Source organism: Zeus faber (genome assembly GCF_960531495.2).
Source record: "Zeus faber genome assembly, chromosome: 5".
NCBI lineage: Eukaryota > Metazoa > Chordata > Actinopteri > Zeiformes > Zeidae > Zeus > Zeus faber.
In genome coordinates, this window is record NC_137192.1 from 36,883,310 (window position 1) to 36,900,909 (window position 17,600).

At 44.8% G+C, this 17,600-nt stretch overlaps 1 protein-coding gene across 1 annotated transcript in view; it reads left to right on the top strand.

Annotated features, from left to right (window-relative positions):
• Positions 1-1,636: 1,636 nt before the first annotated feature.
• cenpp (centromere protein P) overlaps positions 1,637-17,600 on the top strand; it is a gene marked incomplete at both ends in the record, with an annotated part of 78,720 nt that continues 62,756 nt past the window's right edge. Inside the window, 5 exons of the mRNA XM_080001213.1 lie at positions 1,637-1,779; positions 2,158-2,309; positions 2,422-2,510; positions 10,529-10,617; positions 16,864-16,960. Coding sequence (XP_079857339.1) covers positions 1,637-1,779; positions 2,158-2,309; positions 2,422-2,510; positions 10,529-10,617; positions 16,864-16,960 — 570 coding nt within the window. The remainder of the gene's footprint in view (positions 1,780-2,157; positions 2,310-2,421; positions 2,511-10,528; positions 10,618-16,863; positions 16,961-17,600) is intronic.

Here is a 17,600-nt window from a genome sequence, read left to right on the forward strand (position 1 = left end):
CCAGGCGAGGTGCTGTTGATCAGTTGTTGGTGTGGTCTTGGTCTCATGATGTCAACATGTGAACAGCATGATGAAGAGGACTGTTTCAATACCAACTCTAATTGAACCAGGACATTTATTGGTGGATTCATGGATCAAACACCTGTTGTGAATTTTTCCGTTCAGCTCCTTGTTAGAGAACAGCAAGTTGTGCAAAAAGTACTGAGACATTGAACAGTTGGACATGTGCATTCAAAAGTTTAGAGAAGGTCAAATGAAGTTCACCTGTAAAGGTTATCGTGCATTTTAGCTTCATCCTGAAATTTCAACCGAAAGCCAAATATCCCAAACATTTTGTGAGTAGTCTATCACCATATATTATACATAACACCTTTGAAATATATCACCATATATTATACATAATACCTTTACAATATATCATATATATTATACATAATACCTTTACAATATATCACCATATATTATACATAGTAAGAGTAAAGATACCTTACTAAAAACTACTCTGGTAAAAGTGAAAGTTACTCATCAGATACTACTTGAACATGGCAGACATGGCCCCTGGTGTTGGTCTCCATCAGTCGTAGCGGGTGCGAGTGGAGCAGCATCCCTGCTGGAGGAGGGCATGGCTGTGGGCGTGGCTCTCCATCACGCTGCCCTGGTAGTCTCTCTAGGACGCGCCTGTGCTTGTTCAGTAGTGACACTGCAAAAACTTAACACGGGCCGGGTTGCCAGGTCTCCATGACAAACCCAGCCTCCCCCAACCCGCCAGAAACACCACCAGCTTCAGCACCTAAAAAGTAGCCCAATTATTACTGTTTATTACTGTTCATGACTGTTCAGTCTCAAAATATAAGCAAAACATTTCCATAAGCAAAATACATATCACATTTCCTGCAGATGGTTTTGCTTTTTAATGGGGGTTGCCACGGTTACCAGTGTTACCTGCTTTCAGGGATTCACTGATTACATTACTTGCCCACCGCCCCCACCTTAATTTTGCTTATTTTCATTATTTTTTTTGAGAAATAAAACCCATTTAATTCATTTTCGCATATTAGAGCCCACATTCATTAAGCAAAAAACTCTTAATTTGTAAAATACTAAGTGTGTTATCAATACTTAGTTGGATGCTTCAAAACGGAAACATACCAATGATGTGGTTGTTCTGGAGGAACAGGGTCTGATTGGGTGATGACATTTTTCATTTTCTACGTTTTACAGTTTGATGTCTGATGTCAGTTTGAGTTTGTTGAAGTTGTCGTCTCCTCTACTATATGTTCCAAAAAAAAGAAAAGCCTTTCTCCTGGCACTGGGGAAGGCGTCAATCATCTGTTTTAGAGGGTTAAAAAAACAACAACCCGGTAATACCCACCAATTGTGGTGTACAAAGGGTGTAGGTGGTTATCAGTGGTGGTTTTCATGTTGTGGCTGGTTGCTACTAATTTTATTTGATCTTGTTGAGCTGTTTATTAATTATTCTTTTTTTTTTCAATGCCGATATTATGTGTGTTTTTATTTCCCACTGAGAGGATCCTATCCATATGACATACTCCGAGTACTCAGGACCTCAGTACTAGGACTTGGTCCAGGGGTGGTGCTAGACCTGACCCCAGGTTCTGCTGCTGTTGTCTTCAGGATGCAGGAGAACCTTGACCAGGAGGTGGTGCTGGAGGCCCAGGTCCAGACTCTGAGGGCCCAGGTGGAGGCCCTGCAGGGCCAGCTGGACCAGGACCGGGGGACCCGGACCGGGCCGTTCAGAGGACGGATGCACAACGCTCTGCAAGTCCACATTAATTTTATTAAGTAGTAGTAGTAGTAGTAGTAGTATATAGTATGGGGCACTAAAGCGTAATAGTAGTAGAGGTAGAAGTATAGTGTCTGTTATGTAGCAGCTGTACTCCTCAGCCTGTTTCCAGATCCTGGAAAACATGTTTTTAATGTAACACTACTGTGTTTTTAATGTAACACTACTGTGTTTTTTAATGTAACACTACTGTGTTTTTAATCCAACACTACTGTGTTTAAAACACTACTGTGTTTTTAATCCAACACTACTGTGGTTTTAATCTGACACTACTGTGTTTAAAACACTACTGTGTTTTTAATGTAACACTACTGTGTTTTCTAATCTAACACTACTGTGTTTTGTACCTACAGCCTGATGCTGAGCGGCCAGGAGGCGGAGGAGGTGGTGGAGGTGGAGGAGAGGCTGAGGGCGGAGGTGGAGGAGATGGAGGAAGATCTGAGCAGACAGACCACCCTTAATGGCTTCAGCATCTCCAGCTGCTCCGCTAAGACTGTACACAACAGTGAGTACGACTGCAGTACAATACTGTGTACTACTGCAGTACAATGCTGTGTGTGTACTCTCCAGGTGTCAGTGGTGTCGTACTGCAGGATAATACTGTGTGTACTCTCTAGGTAGCGGTGGTGTAGTACTGCAGTACTTGCTGTCGGGCTCCTGCTCAGTGCTCATCTTCCAGGTGGAGTTTTGTCTCTCGGAGGTGAAGGTGAGATCCAGACAGACTCAACCATGTTTCCAATAATCACCTTTGTTTTTATTGAGGAATAATCATGTAAAGTCTATAGTATAGTATTTCGTACAGACAGTATTGTATATATAGTATTCCTAGTATAGTATCTATAGTATAGTCAGTATATCAGACCTGCCAGCCTGCACATTTTGTGTACCAACTACGCAATTCTTGGTGAAAATATGTAGTACGAGATGCTGTCTGAACTATGCAACAAAAAAAAACAATTTAACGTCAGGTGCAACAGATGGTGTTCAGCTTCATCAGTGACTGGTGAGCGCACCATCAGTGTCGTATATTTAGTGATTCTCTGGCGGTCACATGTACACCATACTGTGCTGATGTAGCCTGGTGTTAAAGTAGCAGATACAAGGTCATGGAAGGTCGTGGTGGAGTTGAAAAGGTCAGATGTTTGTTTGTACTTGAACAAAGTAGATGAGATTAGAATGATGTATTTATTCCTGAAAATATTGTAAGGTTGTACTGACTGTCCCAGCGGAGCTCCACGCTGCCTTCTAAAGAGTCACTCAGTAACAGCAGTCGTTCATTTCATTCAGTTGCTTTAACGCAGGCCTAGCCCAGAGGACTTCCTGTCAAGAACACTGACAAGAGAGGCACGTTGATTGGATTTCTTGATCTTTTTCTCATTGACGTTGATTTGATTTCTTGATCTTTTTCTCATTGACGTTGATTTGATTTCTTGATCTTTTTCTCATTGACGTTGATTTGATTTCTTGATCTTTTTCTCATTGACGTTGATTTGATTTCTTGATCTTTTTCTCATTGACGTTGATTTGATTTCTTGATCTTTTTCTCATTGACGTTGATTTGATTTCTTGATCTTTTTCCCATTGACGTTGATTTGATTTCTTGACTATTTCTTATCATTTATGTTGATTTTGGAATGGGAAGTACCATATAAATAGAATGAAAATGAAAGAGATTGAAGTGGACATTTCCATGTTAGTTCTATGTTGTGTTCAGTTCCAGGTTGAATTCTACTGAAACTCACTTTGATGTTTATTATTGTTTCATGTCAATAATGAACAATAATACACACCGTTTCAAAATCACTCCCCTCACTGTCGTGGAAACGGAGTTGCAGTGTGGTCAGGATGTGCAGCCTGTCATGGACGTACAGCTCACCTCAAACAATCACAAATACAAACAAAGAAAATGACCATCAGTGCATCTGTAGTTGCTAAACATACACACATAGTATTACTCCATGAATGTGTATACTGTATAGAGTATTAGTAAATGGATGTGTAAACTTTATATTGTATTAGTACAGGAATGTGTATACTGTATGTAGTATTAATACATGTATGTGTAAACTGTATATAGTATTAGTACAGGAATCTGTATACTGTATAGAGTATTACTACATGAATGTGTATACTGTATAGAGAATTTGTACATGGATGTGTAAACTTTATATCGTATTAGTACAGGAATGTGTATACTGTATATAGTATTAATACATGAATTTGTAAACTGTATATAGTATTAGTACAGGAATGTGTATACTGTATAGAGTATTACTACATGAATGTGTATACTGTATAGAGTATTTGTACATGGATGTGTATACTAGATATAGTATTAGAACATCAATGTGTATACTGTATACAGTATTACTACATTTCAAAAGGTTTATTCGTGACATACATATATACATATATACCTACTTTAATACATATATGCAGTGAAAAGTCAATGCATGTGAATAACTGATTAGTCATTTAGCTGCAGTCACTCAAACACCACAGAGACTCCCTGTCACAGTATAATGTAGTATCCATAGTATTAGAAGAATCTTTACTCATGACACACACACACACACACACACGGAGTCGGTGGGGTAGGGGTCCTTACTGATGTTATAAGAAGGAAACCCAATGTTTTGGGTGGGGGTCCTTACTGATGTTATAAGAAGGAAACCCCATGTTTTGGGTGGGGGTCCTTATTGATGTTATTAGAAGGAAACCCCATGTTTTGGGAGGGGGTCCTTACTGATGTGACATGGAGGAAACCCAATGTTTTGGGTGGGGGTCCTTACTGATGTGACATGGAGGAAACCCAATGTTCTGGGTGGGGGTCCTTCCTGATGTGACATGGAGGAAACCCCATGTTTTGGGTGGGGGTCCAGACTGATGTGACATGGAGGAAACCCCATGTTTTGGGTGGGGGTCCTGACTGATGTGACATGGAGGATACCCCATGTTTTGGGTGGGGGTCCTTACTGATGTGACATGGAGGAAACCCCATGTTTTGGGTCGGGGTCCTTCCTGATGGACATTAAAGGACCTTCTTGCTGTGAGGTAGTGGTGCAATGCACTGTGCCACTGTATAGTGTTCACAGTATCAGGGGTAGGGGGCGCCCACACTTTTTTGGCTTGCGAGCTGCTTTTAAAATGACCAGGTCAAAATGATCTACCTGCATTAAAAAATGCTAAATAAATGTATTTATATATACTGAGTATACTACTGGGAAACAGAAACAGTCTTTATTCGTCACGCAACACACCACACTACAACACATGCTTGCACACACACACACATGCTTTGATGGTGGCCGGTGAAACGCTTCCTCTGCATTGAACCATCCTGGCTTGTCCTTCCTCCGGGGCCACAGCCAGGAGCAGTGGGCAGCATACGTGGACGCGCCTGGGGACCAGGTGATAAGTGTCCATCGCTGGTCACACCATGATGGGTGCATGTTTTTGAGGGGGGTCCTTACTGACGTGAGGTGGAGGAAACCCCATGTGAGCACGGGGAGAACATGCAAACTCCACACACAAAGGCTCCTGTTTGGGAGATAACCCACCGGAGCATGGTGCCAACAGCGCCCCAGGTGGGAATGGAACCCAGGACCTTCTTGCTGTGAGGCAGCAGTGCAATGCACCATGCCATAGCCGGAGCAGCCGGCCAGTATATGTTGGCGTACCTTGCATCACTGCATGAACCCTTACGGCACAATACAATAAAATACATTTGTGGTCACTACCTCACTCAAATGTCTTGCACTGAATGGAGTCGTCAGGGTTACATCGCCTGGACAGTAGCTGCTGGTAGCCAACCTCAAGCAGCTTCCAGATGATCATCAGTCATGTGATCGTGCGTCATGGTGGAACGGTATTTGGACTTAATAATCTTCATATGGGAACAGCCTGACTGGTATAAACAAGTAGAGCTGAATGATGCAGTCAAGGAGGCAGCACATGTCCTCATGTTTGGTACTTTTCCTCCGTGAGTAAGATCCAAAAGTGTCCATGAGCCCTGGACCTGAGCTGAAGGTCAGCCTGTAGTGTCAACACCTCATCCTCCACCGCAGAGCAGTTCAGGTGGAGCATTGTTGGAGTAAATCAACCTCAACCTCTTCCCTTGATGGGCAGCACATAAATATAGAGATGGGCTCCAGTAAAGCAGAGTCCTGAAAGCGTTTGTCAGCGTCAGACAGACAGTTTTCAATCTGCTCTGTGTCGCACTGTCACATGCCTTTCCTGGGTCTCCAGCTCTGGTGCCAGGTTTTCAAAGTTCCCCAAATCACGGCGCCGCAGCTTTGAGGACAGGAGTTGTGTTTGTCGTTTAAAAGCAGGAGCTGAAGTGATCATGTTGACCACGGTTTTGTCTTTTCAGTCTTGTCTTTTTGTCTTTTTAGTATCTACAGTAAAGTATCGACAGTATAGTATCTACAGTATAGTATCGATAGTATAGTATCTACAGTACAGTATCTACAGTATAGTATTGATAGTATAGCATCAACAGTATAGTATCGCCGGTATAGTATCGACAGTATAATATCTACAGTATTGTATCGATAGCATCGTTTCTACAGTGTAGCATCTCCAGTATAGTATCAACAGTAGAGTATTGATTTAATAGTATTTACAGTACAGTATCTACAGTCTGGTATCGATAGTATAGTATCCACAGTATACCATCTATTGTATAGTATCTACAGTATAGGATCTACAGTATATTATCTACAGTATAGTCTCGTTGGTATAACATCTATAGTATAGCATCTACAGTATAGTGTCGATAGTATAGTATCTACAGTGTAGTATCTACAGTGTGGTATCGATAGTATAGTATCCACAGTATACCATCTATAGTATAGTATCTACAGTATAGTATCTACAGTGTGGTATCGATAGTATAGTATCCACAGTATACCATCTATAGTATAGTATCTACAGTATAGTATCTACAGTGTGGTATCGATATCGATATCGATCTATAGTGAAACAGAAAAACAGAATAATCATTTTGCTGCGGACCGCCTGACATACCCAGGAGGCCTGGTTGGGGGATGTACTGGATAATTACAGACTGGATACTTGGATATACTGTATAAAATTACGTCTTTCATATCTTAATGCTTGTCATTCCGTTGTTGGTAAAATAAATATTTTAGTTAAAGAGTTATTGCACTTTGAAAATGGCAGTAACTGTAGAACAGCGCTGGTCAAGCAGCAGTGCATTCTGGGGAACAGCAGCTGCTCTACTGTGAGTTACGGACGTCAAGGAGAACATGAATAGAAATGTGGGGCTTTGAAATGTAAAACCTTTTTTTCACATGCTTTTATGTTTACTCATTTAAATGAAACGTATTTCAAATTTAATGTCTATTTACTTATTGTATGAATAAATTAATACAATTTTAGAAAATTTCCAGCGACGCCATTTGCATATCAGGCCAGATGGACAACGAATATTGGAATATGACTTTGGTGTCAGTCTTTATAATTTTATTTTCTTCATTTTATCTGTCCCTGTATTTACTGTCAAAAACATTTACTCTCACAATCATGAGTTAGACACAGGAATTGAACCTGGGTCTACTGTGTAGGAGGGCAATATCTAACTTTCTATGCTATACACACTACACTTCAGTGTGTTTATTTATATATATACACACACGCACACTCTGTCTTTTTTTGTTTTTTATTATCAAAAAATGGAAAACGGGTCATTTTCAGTTTTTTTTGCACAAACTGAACATTTTTAGAACAAAAAACAAGCTGGGCATCAAGTCAGGTTGTGGCTCCAGGTGAGCCACGCCCATCTCCACACTTGGCTTTAGCGCTGGACTTGTCGTTTCATGTAGCGGTGGGAGATTGAAAACAGTAACACGCAGATAGTGTAACAGGAGGAGAATACTGACTGAAATAGTTGCGCAATGGCAGGATTTACACCAACAACCTGCATCCTGTGGGTCAGACTGTGTGCACACCAGGGGGCGCTATCCACATCAACACTACACATGATGCTCATGATGCCCAACTGGGATCAGGACACATGGAGCAGAATAAAATGGAATATAGTGTTATACTGTATTAAACAGCATTAAACAGTTGTACACAGTATTAAGCAGTAGTATACAGTATTAAGCAGTAGTATACAGTATTAAGCAGAAGTACACAGTATTAAGCAGTAGTACACAGTATTAAGCAGTAGTACACCACACTATACTGTATTAAATGCACTTGGTTTGTATGGTTGGAGATGTACTCTATACTCTGATCTACTCTTATCTACTCCATTCAAATCAATTGATGTTTATTTGATGACAGTTATTACGACAGTATTTCCAAAGCTTGAAGGCAGGTAGCACTCAACAACAACAACAACAACAACAACAACATTAGATACAATAACAACACATCAACCCCATAATAATAACACTAATAACATTGACAACCAGTATAATTTAACCCCATAATAACAACAACAACAGTAAAAATATGAATAGTAACAATAAAAGTTAAAAGTAAGTCAATAATAATAAAAAGTACCAGTATGTAGAGGGCAGGTGGCATACACTGACCACACCTGTCCTCCACTGACCACACCTGTCTTACACTGACCACACCTGTCTTACACTGACCACACCTGTCCTCCACTGACCACACCTGTCTTACACTGACCACACCTTCTTTGTGTTGGGTCTTGTGATGTCTTGTTGGTGGACTGTGCTCGCTGAGCCTGTACTTGCTCAGGATCTGTCTCTGCTTCATGGCTCTGACACTACAGACATATTGTGACGATGGATTTTCTCTTTTTAGCGCAGACATCAATGACGTTTGTTTGGTGTTTTGGTTCCTTTTTGGTTCCTTCTTGGTTCCTTCAATTCTTTGATGTGTGATGGTCAAGCAGTGCTGCTCTGACATGGAACCATGTTGGTGTTGGTTGTGATGCTCAGCCTCATGAGCAGCTGACTGAGGGGATTCTGTTTGGGCTTCACTTCAAGCTGCAGTGTGTGTTGAGGACTTTAAGATGCTTCCACCGTGTGATTGTTCTTTTCTCAATGTTTGTTACAAAGGATATGGATCATTGTGCCTGCATGGCTGCCTGTTTATCATTGTGCCTGCATGGCTGCCTGTTTATCATTGTGCCTGCATGGCTGCCTGTTTATCATTGTGCCTGCATGGCTGCCTGTTTTTCTTTCTATCTTTATTTTACTTGTTCACAATGTGTCAGGCAGGGTCTCTATAGGAGGCTTGTCCATCTAGTGTGGAGCCCACACTTCACTACATACAGGGATACTGCCACCATTTTACTATCAAATATTTACTACTTATACTATATATTACAGAGATACTGCTACCATTGTACTATCCTCCATGTAGACATTAAAGAGGGTGGAGAGAAGCTGCATCCCTGCCTCCTCCATGTAGACATTAAAGAGGGTGGAGGTAAGCTGCATCCCTGCCTCCTCCATGTAGACATTAAAGAGGGTGGAGCTAAGCTGCATCTGTGGTCAACACCTTGTCCTGGAGTAAAGAACTCTGTTCTTTTTTTAACATAGATTGATTTGATGATGTCATCAATTTTACCCCCAACACCGCTTTGGAGAATTTTATAGTATCAACCCTCTGACCAGATTGAATGAGACGCTTCCTTCAGGTCAATGAAGCAGGTCAACATGTTGTTTTCTGTGGTGGATGTGCTGATTAATGAGGGTGTGTAGGTGGTGGTTTGGTAGGAAGACAGTTTGTGCTTTCCTCTTGACCTTGTGTTCCATAAGGAAGAGCAGCGTTGTTGCGTTGATGAAACTGCACAAAACCTTTCACATCACCGCTCACACACATCCTCGCTGGGTGTTCAGCTCCACCTTGTCTCCAGCCAGATCCCAGGGAAGCAGCTTGAAGGAGCAGGTTGAACCCTTGAAGCTCAGGAGGCTCCACCCTGATACTGTCGGGACCGCAGGGTTTTCCTGATTTTACCTTTTTTAACGTTGTCTTCTCATTCTTTTATTGTTATTTGGTAATCAAGTGTTTTTTGGTTGTTTCTGATGTTGTTGTTTCAAGGTTTCTTCATTTCTCTTGTATTTGTTTCTGGTTGCAGGTCAGACTGTTCACTGATATTTCTTTATACAGCTTTTCAAAATGTTTTTTCCAAACAAAACTATTTTGTAGTACATTTTTTCTTTGTTGTTTAGGTTGTTCCATCTTTCCCAAAATTGGTTTGGTTGATGGACTCTTCACTTTCTTTTAAATTTTGATTGTAATGTTTTCTTTTTTTCTGTTTGTATTCTCTCAGGGTTTCAGCAGAATTCTGACGTAGTTCTGTGTTTTGTGGTTGATGGTGTTTTTGGTTGGACAGGTTTCTTCATTTTTTTTCCTGACATGTTTACACTCTTCATCAAATCACTCTTCCTTTTTGGGCTTCACTTTTATGGTGGAGCTGTTTTTAGTAAGACCTGCTTTTTTTGGCTGATTTGTGAAAAATAGTATTAATTTGTGTTATGGCCTTATTTATTATTTATTTATTCCAAATTGATTTGTTTGAAATTTGGCTGAGAGGAAGTTATTCATCATGTTGGTCATTTCAGGAGAAGTGATGATACTTTTGAAGATGGTGTCACTGTCAGGAGCCCATCTGTATGATGGTGTAGTTTGAACATTTTTGCAGGCCTCACCTTGTCTTTTTGTAGGTTGTCCAGTGGTTTTTAGATAAACTCAGCTCTATCCTCCTTCCTCCAGGGGCAGCAGAGCTCTGACAGGACCATCAGTCAACTCAACATCGTGTTGGACTCTGCAGACTGTCCTCAGCTCAGCTCCTTTGTGTCTGGGTAAGACCTGGCCACGTGCACTACCACACACTGTCACGTGCACTACCACACACTGCCACGTGCACTACCACACACTGCCACGTGCACTACCACACACTGCCACGTGCACTACCACACACTGCCACGTGCACTACCACACACTGCCATGTGCACTACCACAGGTTCATGTGGAGGAGGTGGAGATGGTGGATTCCTACAATAAACTTTAGTGGACTCACTGAGGCCCCCTTCAGGAAAGGACAGAGGCTCAGGTGCCAACATTGTGCAGATGTTCTTCCAGTGGGTTGGAGCCAGTGCACTCTTCTTTGCTGTTGTGTGCTGAGGAGCTGGAGGAAAGGCTGGTGAGGAGGGCGAAGAAGACCAGCTCCCTTGTTGGGCTTGTACTGGACAGTCTGCAGGAAGTGGCAAGGAGGAGGATTGGGGTGAAGTTGAGTGTAGTGTGGTGTGTTATTCAGAGATGTTACTTCACAGTGTGAGACTGAAGACAGCTGCATTCTCTACATTTGCTGCCTTGTAATGTTTATCAATGTGCTTTTCTGAGGATGTACAACAGCAAACATGCATCTGGACAAGCCACTTCAGGAGCTGACTGTCTCACCCCTGTACGTCCTCTGTTTAGGTACTGTCTCACCCCTGTGCGTCCTCTGCTTAGGTACTGTCTCACCCCTGTGCGTCCTCTGCTTAGGTACTGTCTCACCCCTGTGCGTCCTCTGTTTAGGTACTGTCTCACCCCTGTGCGTCCTCTGCTTAGGTACTGTCTCACCCCTGTGCGTCCTCTGCTTAGGTACTGTCTCACCCCTGTGCGTCCTCTGTTTAGGTACTGTCTCACCCCTGTGCGTCCTCTGCTTAGGTACTGTCTCACCCCTGTACGTCCTCTGTTTAGGTACTGTCTCACCCCTGTACGTCCTCTGTTTAGGTACTGTCTCACCCCTGTGCGTCCTCTGCTTAGGTACTGTCTCACCCCTGTCTGTCCTCTGCTTAGGTACTGTCTCACCCCTGTCTGTCCTCTGCTTAGGTACTGTCTCACCCCTGTACGTCCTCTGTTTAGGTACTGTCTCACCCCTGTGCGTCCTCTGCTTAGGTACTGTCTCACCCCTGTGTGTCCTCTGTTTAGGTACTGTCTCACCCTTGTGGTACCTCTGCTTAGGTACTGTCTCACCCCTGTGCGTCCTCTGTTTAGGTACTGTCTCACCCCTGTGCATCCTCTGTTTAGGTACTGTCTCACCCCTGTGCGTCCTCTGCTTAGGTACTGTCTCACCCCTGTGCGTCCTCTGCTTAGGTACTGTCTCACCCCTGTACGTCCTCTGTTTAGGTACTGTCTCACCCCTGTACGTCCTCTGTTTAGGTACTGTCTCACCCCTGTGCGTCCTCTGCTTAGGTACTGTCTCACCCCTGTCTGTCCTCTGCTTAGGTACTGTCTCACCCCTGTCTGTCCTCTGCTTAGGTACTGTCTCACCCCTGTACGTCCTCTGTTTAGGTACTGTCTCACCCCTGTGTGTCCTCTGCTTAGGTACTGTCTCACCCCTGTGTGTCCTCTGTTTAGGTACTGTCTCACCCTTGTGGTACCTCTGCTTAGGTACTGTCTCACCCCTGTGCGTCCTCTGCTTAGGTACTGTCTCACCCCTGTGCGTCCTCTGTTTAGGTACTGTCTCACCCCTGTGCGTCCTCTGCTTAGGTACTGTCTCAACCCTGTGCGTCCTCTGCTTAGGTACTGTCTCACCCCTGTACATCCTCTGTTTAGATACTGTCTCACCCCTGTACGTCCTCTGTTTAGGTACTGTCTCACCCCTGTACATCCTCTGTTTAGATACTGTCTCACCCCTGTGCGTCCTCTGTTTAGGTACTGTCTCAACCCTGTGCGTCCTCTGTTTAGGTACTGTCTCACCCCTGTACGTCCTCTGTTTAGGTACTGTCTCACCCCTGTACGTCCTCTGTTTAGGTACTGTCTCACCCCTGTGCGTCCTTTGCTTAGGTACTGTCTCACCCCTGTGCGTCCTCTGTTTAGGTACTGTCTCACCCCTGTGCGTCCTCTGTTTAGGTACTGTCTCACCCCTGTACGTCCTCTGCTTAGGTACTGTCTCACCCCTGTGCGTCCTCTGTTTAGGTACTGTCTCACCCCTGTGCGTCCTCTGCTTAGGTACTGTCTCAACCCTGTGCGTCCTCTGTTTAGGTACTGTCTCACCCCTGTGCGTCCTCTGCTTAGGTACTGTCTCACCCCTGTACGTCCTCTGTTTAGGTACTGTCTCACCCCTGTACGTCCTCTGTTTAGGTACTGTCTCACCCCTGTGCGTCCTCTGCTTAGGTACTGTCTCACCCCTGTCTGTCCTCTGCTTAGGTACTGTCTCACCCCTGTACGTCCTCTGTTTAGGTACTGTCTCACCCCTGTACGTCCTCTGTTTAGGTACTGTCTCACCCCTGTGCGTCCTCTGCTTAGGTACTGTCTCACCCCTGTGTGTCCTCTGTTTAGGTACTGTCTCACCCCTGTGGTACCTCTGCTTCGGTACTGTCTCACCCCTGTGCGTCCTCTGCTTAGGTACTGTCTCACCCCTGTGCGTCCTCTGTTTAGGTACTGTCTCACCCCTGTGCGTCCTCTGCTTAGGTACTGTCTCAACCCTGTACATCCTCTGTTTAGATACTGTCTCACCCCTGTGCGTCCCCTGTTTAGGTACTGTCTCACCCCTGTGCGTCCTCTGTTTAGGTACTGTCTCACCCCTGTACGTCCTCTGTTTAGGTACTGTCTCACCCCTGTGCGTCCTTTGCTTAGGTACTGTCTCACCCCTGTGCATCCTCTGTTTAGGTACTGTCTCACCCCTGTGCGTCCTCTGTTTAGGTACTGTCTCACCCCTGTACGTCCTCTGCTTAGGTACTGTCTCACCCCTGTGCGTCCTCTGTTTAGGTACTGTCTCACCCCTGTGCGTCCTCTGCTTAGGTACTGTCTCAACCCTGTGCGTCCTCTGTTTAGGTACTGTCTCACCCCTGTGCGTCCTCTGTTTAGGTACTGTCTCACCCCTGTGCGTCCTCTGCTTAGGTACTGTCTCAACCCTGTACATCCTCTGCTTAGGTACTGTCTCACCCCTGTACATCCTCTGTTTAGGTACTGTCTCACCCCTGTGCGTCCTCTGTTTAGGTACTGTCTCACCCCTGTACGTCCTCTGTTTAGGTACTGTCTCACCCCTGTGCGTCCTTTGCTTAGGTACTGTCTCACCCCTGTGCGTCCTTTGCTTAGGTACTGTCTCACCCCTGTGCGTCCTCTGTTTAGGTACTGTCTCACCCCTGTGCATCCTCTGTTTAGGTACTGTCTCACCCCTGTGCGTCCTCTGTTTAGGTACTGTCTCACCCCTGTACGTCCTCTGCTTAGGTACTGTCTCACCCCTGTGTTTCCTCTGCTTAGGTACTGTCGCACCCCTTTACATCCTCTGTTTAGGTACTGTCTCACCCCTGTACGTCCTCTGCTTAGGTACTGTCTCACCCCTGTGCGTCATCTGCTTAGGTACTGTCTCACCCCTGTACGTCCTCTGTTTAGGTACTGTCTCACCCCTGTGCGTCCTCTGCTTAGGTACTGTCTCACCCCTGTACGTCCTCTGTTTAGGTACTGTCTCACCCCTGTGCGTCCTCTGCTTAGGTAGTCTCACCCCTGTGCGTCCTCTGCTTAGGTACTGTCTCACCCCTGTGCGTCCTCTGTTTAGGTACTGTCTCACCACTGTGCGTCCTCTGCTTAGGTACTGTCTCACCCCTGTGCGTCCTCTGTTTAGGTACTGTCTCACCCCTGTACGTCCTCTGTTTGGGTACTGTCTCACCCCTGGGAGGAAGCAGGATCCTGTCCCTCCAGGAAATCCCCATTTTTAGAACTAAAACCATTTCAACCAAGTGAGAAGAGAAACAAACGTCTCAACTTAAAGCTGTTGAACTTCTTGAGTCTGATGTTGATGTCTTTCTGCTGGATGGAGGGATGGATGGAGGGAGGGGTGGAGGGGTTGAGGGAGGGATGGATGGAGGGATTTTCTTTTCATTTTCTCTGTAAAGATGTCTCCACGTCTGCTTGTCTGTAATTCACTCTCTTTTCATTTCCTTTTATTCTTTGACGATCACCTCTCTGGTTACATCTCCTCCCTCTCTCTACCTCCCTCCATCCCTCCCTCCTCCCTCTCTCCACCTCCCACCATCCCTCCCTCCCTCCCTCTCTCCATCTCTCCCTCCCTCCACCCCCCACCCCTCTCTTCAGCCCCCCTCCCTTCATCCCTCTCTCCCTCCCTGGTTCTGATCCATGTTTCCATCGGCTCTCTGTGGAAACATTACCCTGCTGCCGTCTGGCCCCGGGACCCCACGGAACCATCTGGAAACTCTTACACACAGCCCCCCCCCTCCCTCTCCTCTCTCTCTTTCTGTCTCTGTCTCTCTCTGTCTTTCTCTCTCTCTGTCTCTCTCTCTTTCTCTATCTCTCTCTCTCTGTCTCTCTCTCTCTCTGTCTCTCTCTCTCTCTCTCTGTCTCTGTCTCTCTGTCTCTCTCTCTGTCTCTCTCTCTCTCTCTTTCTCTCTCTCTGTCTCTGTCTCTCTCTGTCTCTCTCTTTCTCTCTCTCTGTCTCTCTCTGTCTTTCTCTCTCTCTGTCTCTCTCTGTCTTTCTCTCTCTCTGTCTTTCTCTCTGTCTCTCTCTCTGTCTGTCTCTCTCTCTGTCTCTGTCTCTCTCTCTGGCTCTCTGTCTCTCTCTCTGTCTCTCTCTCTCTCTGTCTCTCTCTCTTTCTTTCTCTCTCTCTCTGTCTCTGTCTTTCTCTGTCTCTGTCTCTCTCTCTGTCTCTCTTTCTCTCTCTCTGTCTCTCTCTCTCTCTCTCTCTCTCTTGAAGTAGAGAAAATGTTAAAATAAAGATGCTTTAAAAATCAAAAAAAATCTCTCTTTCTCTCTCTCTCTCTCTCTTTCTCTCTCTCTCTCTCTCTCTCTCTCTCTCTCTCTCTCTCTTTCTCTGTCTCTCCTGTCAATTGAAATCTAATTTACTTTATTTTCATGACAAGCATTCTTACATTTCCAAATCATAACAAGACAAGAGCTCAAACAATGATGATGTATAGAAAAATGGCCAAGACAAGAGATAAATAAAGGTGAAGAACAGGTCCCATAAGGGTGTGTCCCTCCTTCTCTGACAGGCTCCATGTATTCCTGTTTAAATTGATTGATTGTTTTGAATTGTATTAAATCTCTGATGTCCTGTTTTTTGTGGTAGCTTGAGAGGAAGTGCAGCTTTGTCTCCAGCGGGAGCCTCTCTGGGTTGCCAGGTTTGACGGTGGCGGGCTGCAGCAGCCTGGTCTCTCTGGTTGCCAGGTCTGACGGTGGTGGCTCTTTTTCACGGCCAGACTGTGTTCACTGAGTCTGTATATCGTCATGGTTTTTCTTAATTTATTTTGTCAGTCACTGTTGTCAGATATCCTGCGTGGTGAACTTTCTGTTTATGGCCAAATAGTGTTGAAGTGTACTTGAGTGGCTTTCGCAAAGTTACGCGGTGTGCGCTGTGCTCTAAAATCCATTGGTGTGTAGTGGTTGCTCCGAGCAAAGCGCTGCGCTGACCTCCACGCAGGGCTGGTCTGGTCTGGTAGTGTGGGCAGCCTCAGGACCGGCTGACTGAGGGGGCTCCACGTTCGTGGCGTGTCAGGGCTTTATAATGATAGCAGAGGGTGTCATTTGTTTTGAAGTTGTTTCTGGAATGAAATGGGTCCTTTTTTTTTTTTTTTTCTCTCCTCTCCCCTATATGGATTAATATGGGATGTTGCATGCGTTGTTTGGGTTTTTACTCTGGACATGGAGGATGCTCTTAAACAATTCAGCCTGCAGGGGTTCTGTTGGACTTTGTCCTATTTTCCAAAATCTTGGTTTGAATCAGGAGCCCACACTTCACTGCCATTAAGTGCAATAGGTTCAATAACTGAATGGAATGTTTTGATCCAGTTCCAATATATTGAGGCATAGAAGGCCCTTCTGGCTTCCTCCTTCTGTTCATCTATGACCAAATTTGAAGTTCATGTGGAAGTGATGTTCAGCCCCAGGTCCGTGTCGTGTCACATTGTTGGATGTGATTTGGACTTGGTTCCCTGATGCCTTCTTTGGAATATCATCACTGTGGGTTTTTGGGGGTTCAACTGCCAGGCCCAGGTCTGGCAGGACTGTTCGCATAAAACCAGGTTCTTCAGGTGGCAACAGCAGAACCAGATCGTCTTCTTAAAGGACACCAGGTGTAGTACTGTGTTGTCCTGTGTTTCAGAGTGGAGCAGAGCTTGGACCTCCTGCTGCTCTTCAGGACCCTCCGCAGATTTTCACTGAGATCTGAGGAGAGACGCACAACCTTCCAGCACTTCCAGGTAGGATACACACTACTCACTGCACACTTTAGGCTATATTGCACACTTCACTGAACACTACACACTATACACTACACCAGCAGTTCCCATCCTTTTTGGACTCACAGCCCACTTGAAAATCTCAGTGTTGGCGGCCACATCCGACCAGAAGTAATACAGGAGCCAAACAGTGCGTTGTCAGAGGATGTATATTTTAACAATCATATGCATCCTCATACATACAGTGCAGTGGTGGTAAATTGCGCTCAGGCCTGCGATGGTCTCGTCACTGTGGCTGGCGAAGGGGTTTTCCATCCAGCTGCACTGAACATCTGGGATGGGGAAGTATTCAGCTTGGTCCTCAAAGTGTGCAGGTGCTCTTTGACATGATTGATCACGGGGCAGGAACACACATTTCTTCCTTTGTCAAAAAATCTGACAGATTCTCAAACGAGTCAAAGTTTGACCGGTCAACTCGTCTGGCCCACATCTCCTTTTTTCTCATGGTCGCTTCTATTTTATTCTGGACATTGAACATGGTCACTGCTTTTCCGTGGAGACTGAGGTTGAGTCCATTTAAGTGGCTGAAAATGTCGTCCAGGTATCCCAATTTAACCAACCACTCAAACTCACTGAAGTGGTGTGCAAGTTCAAACTTTGT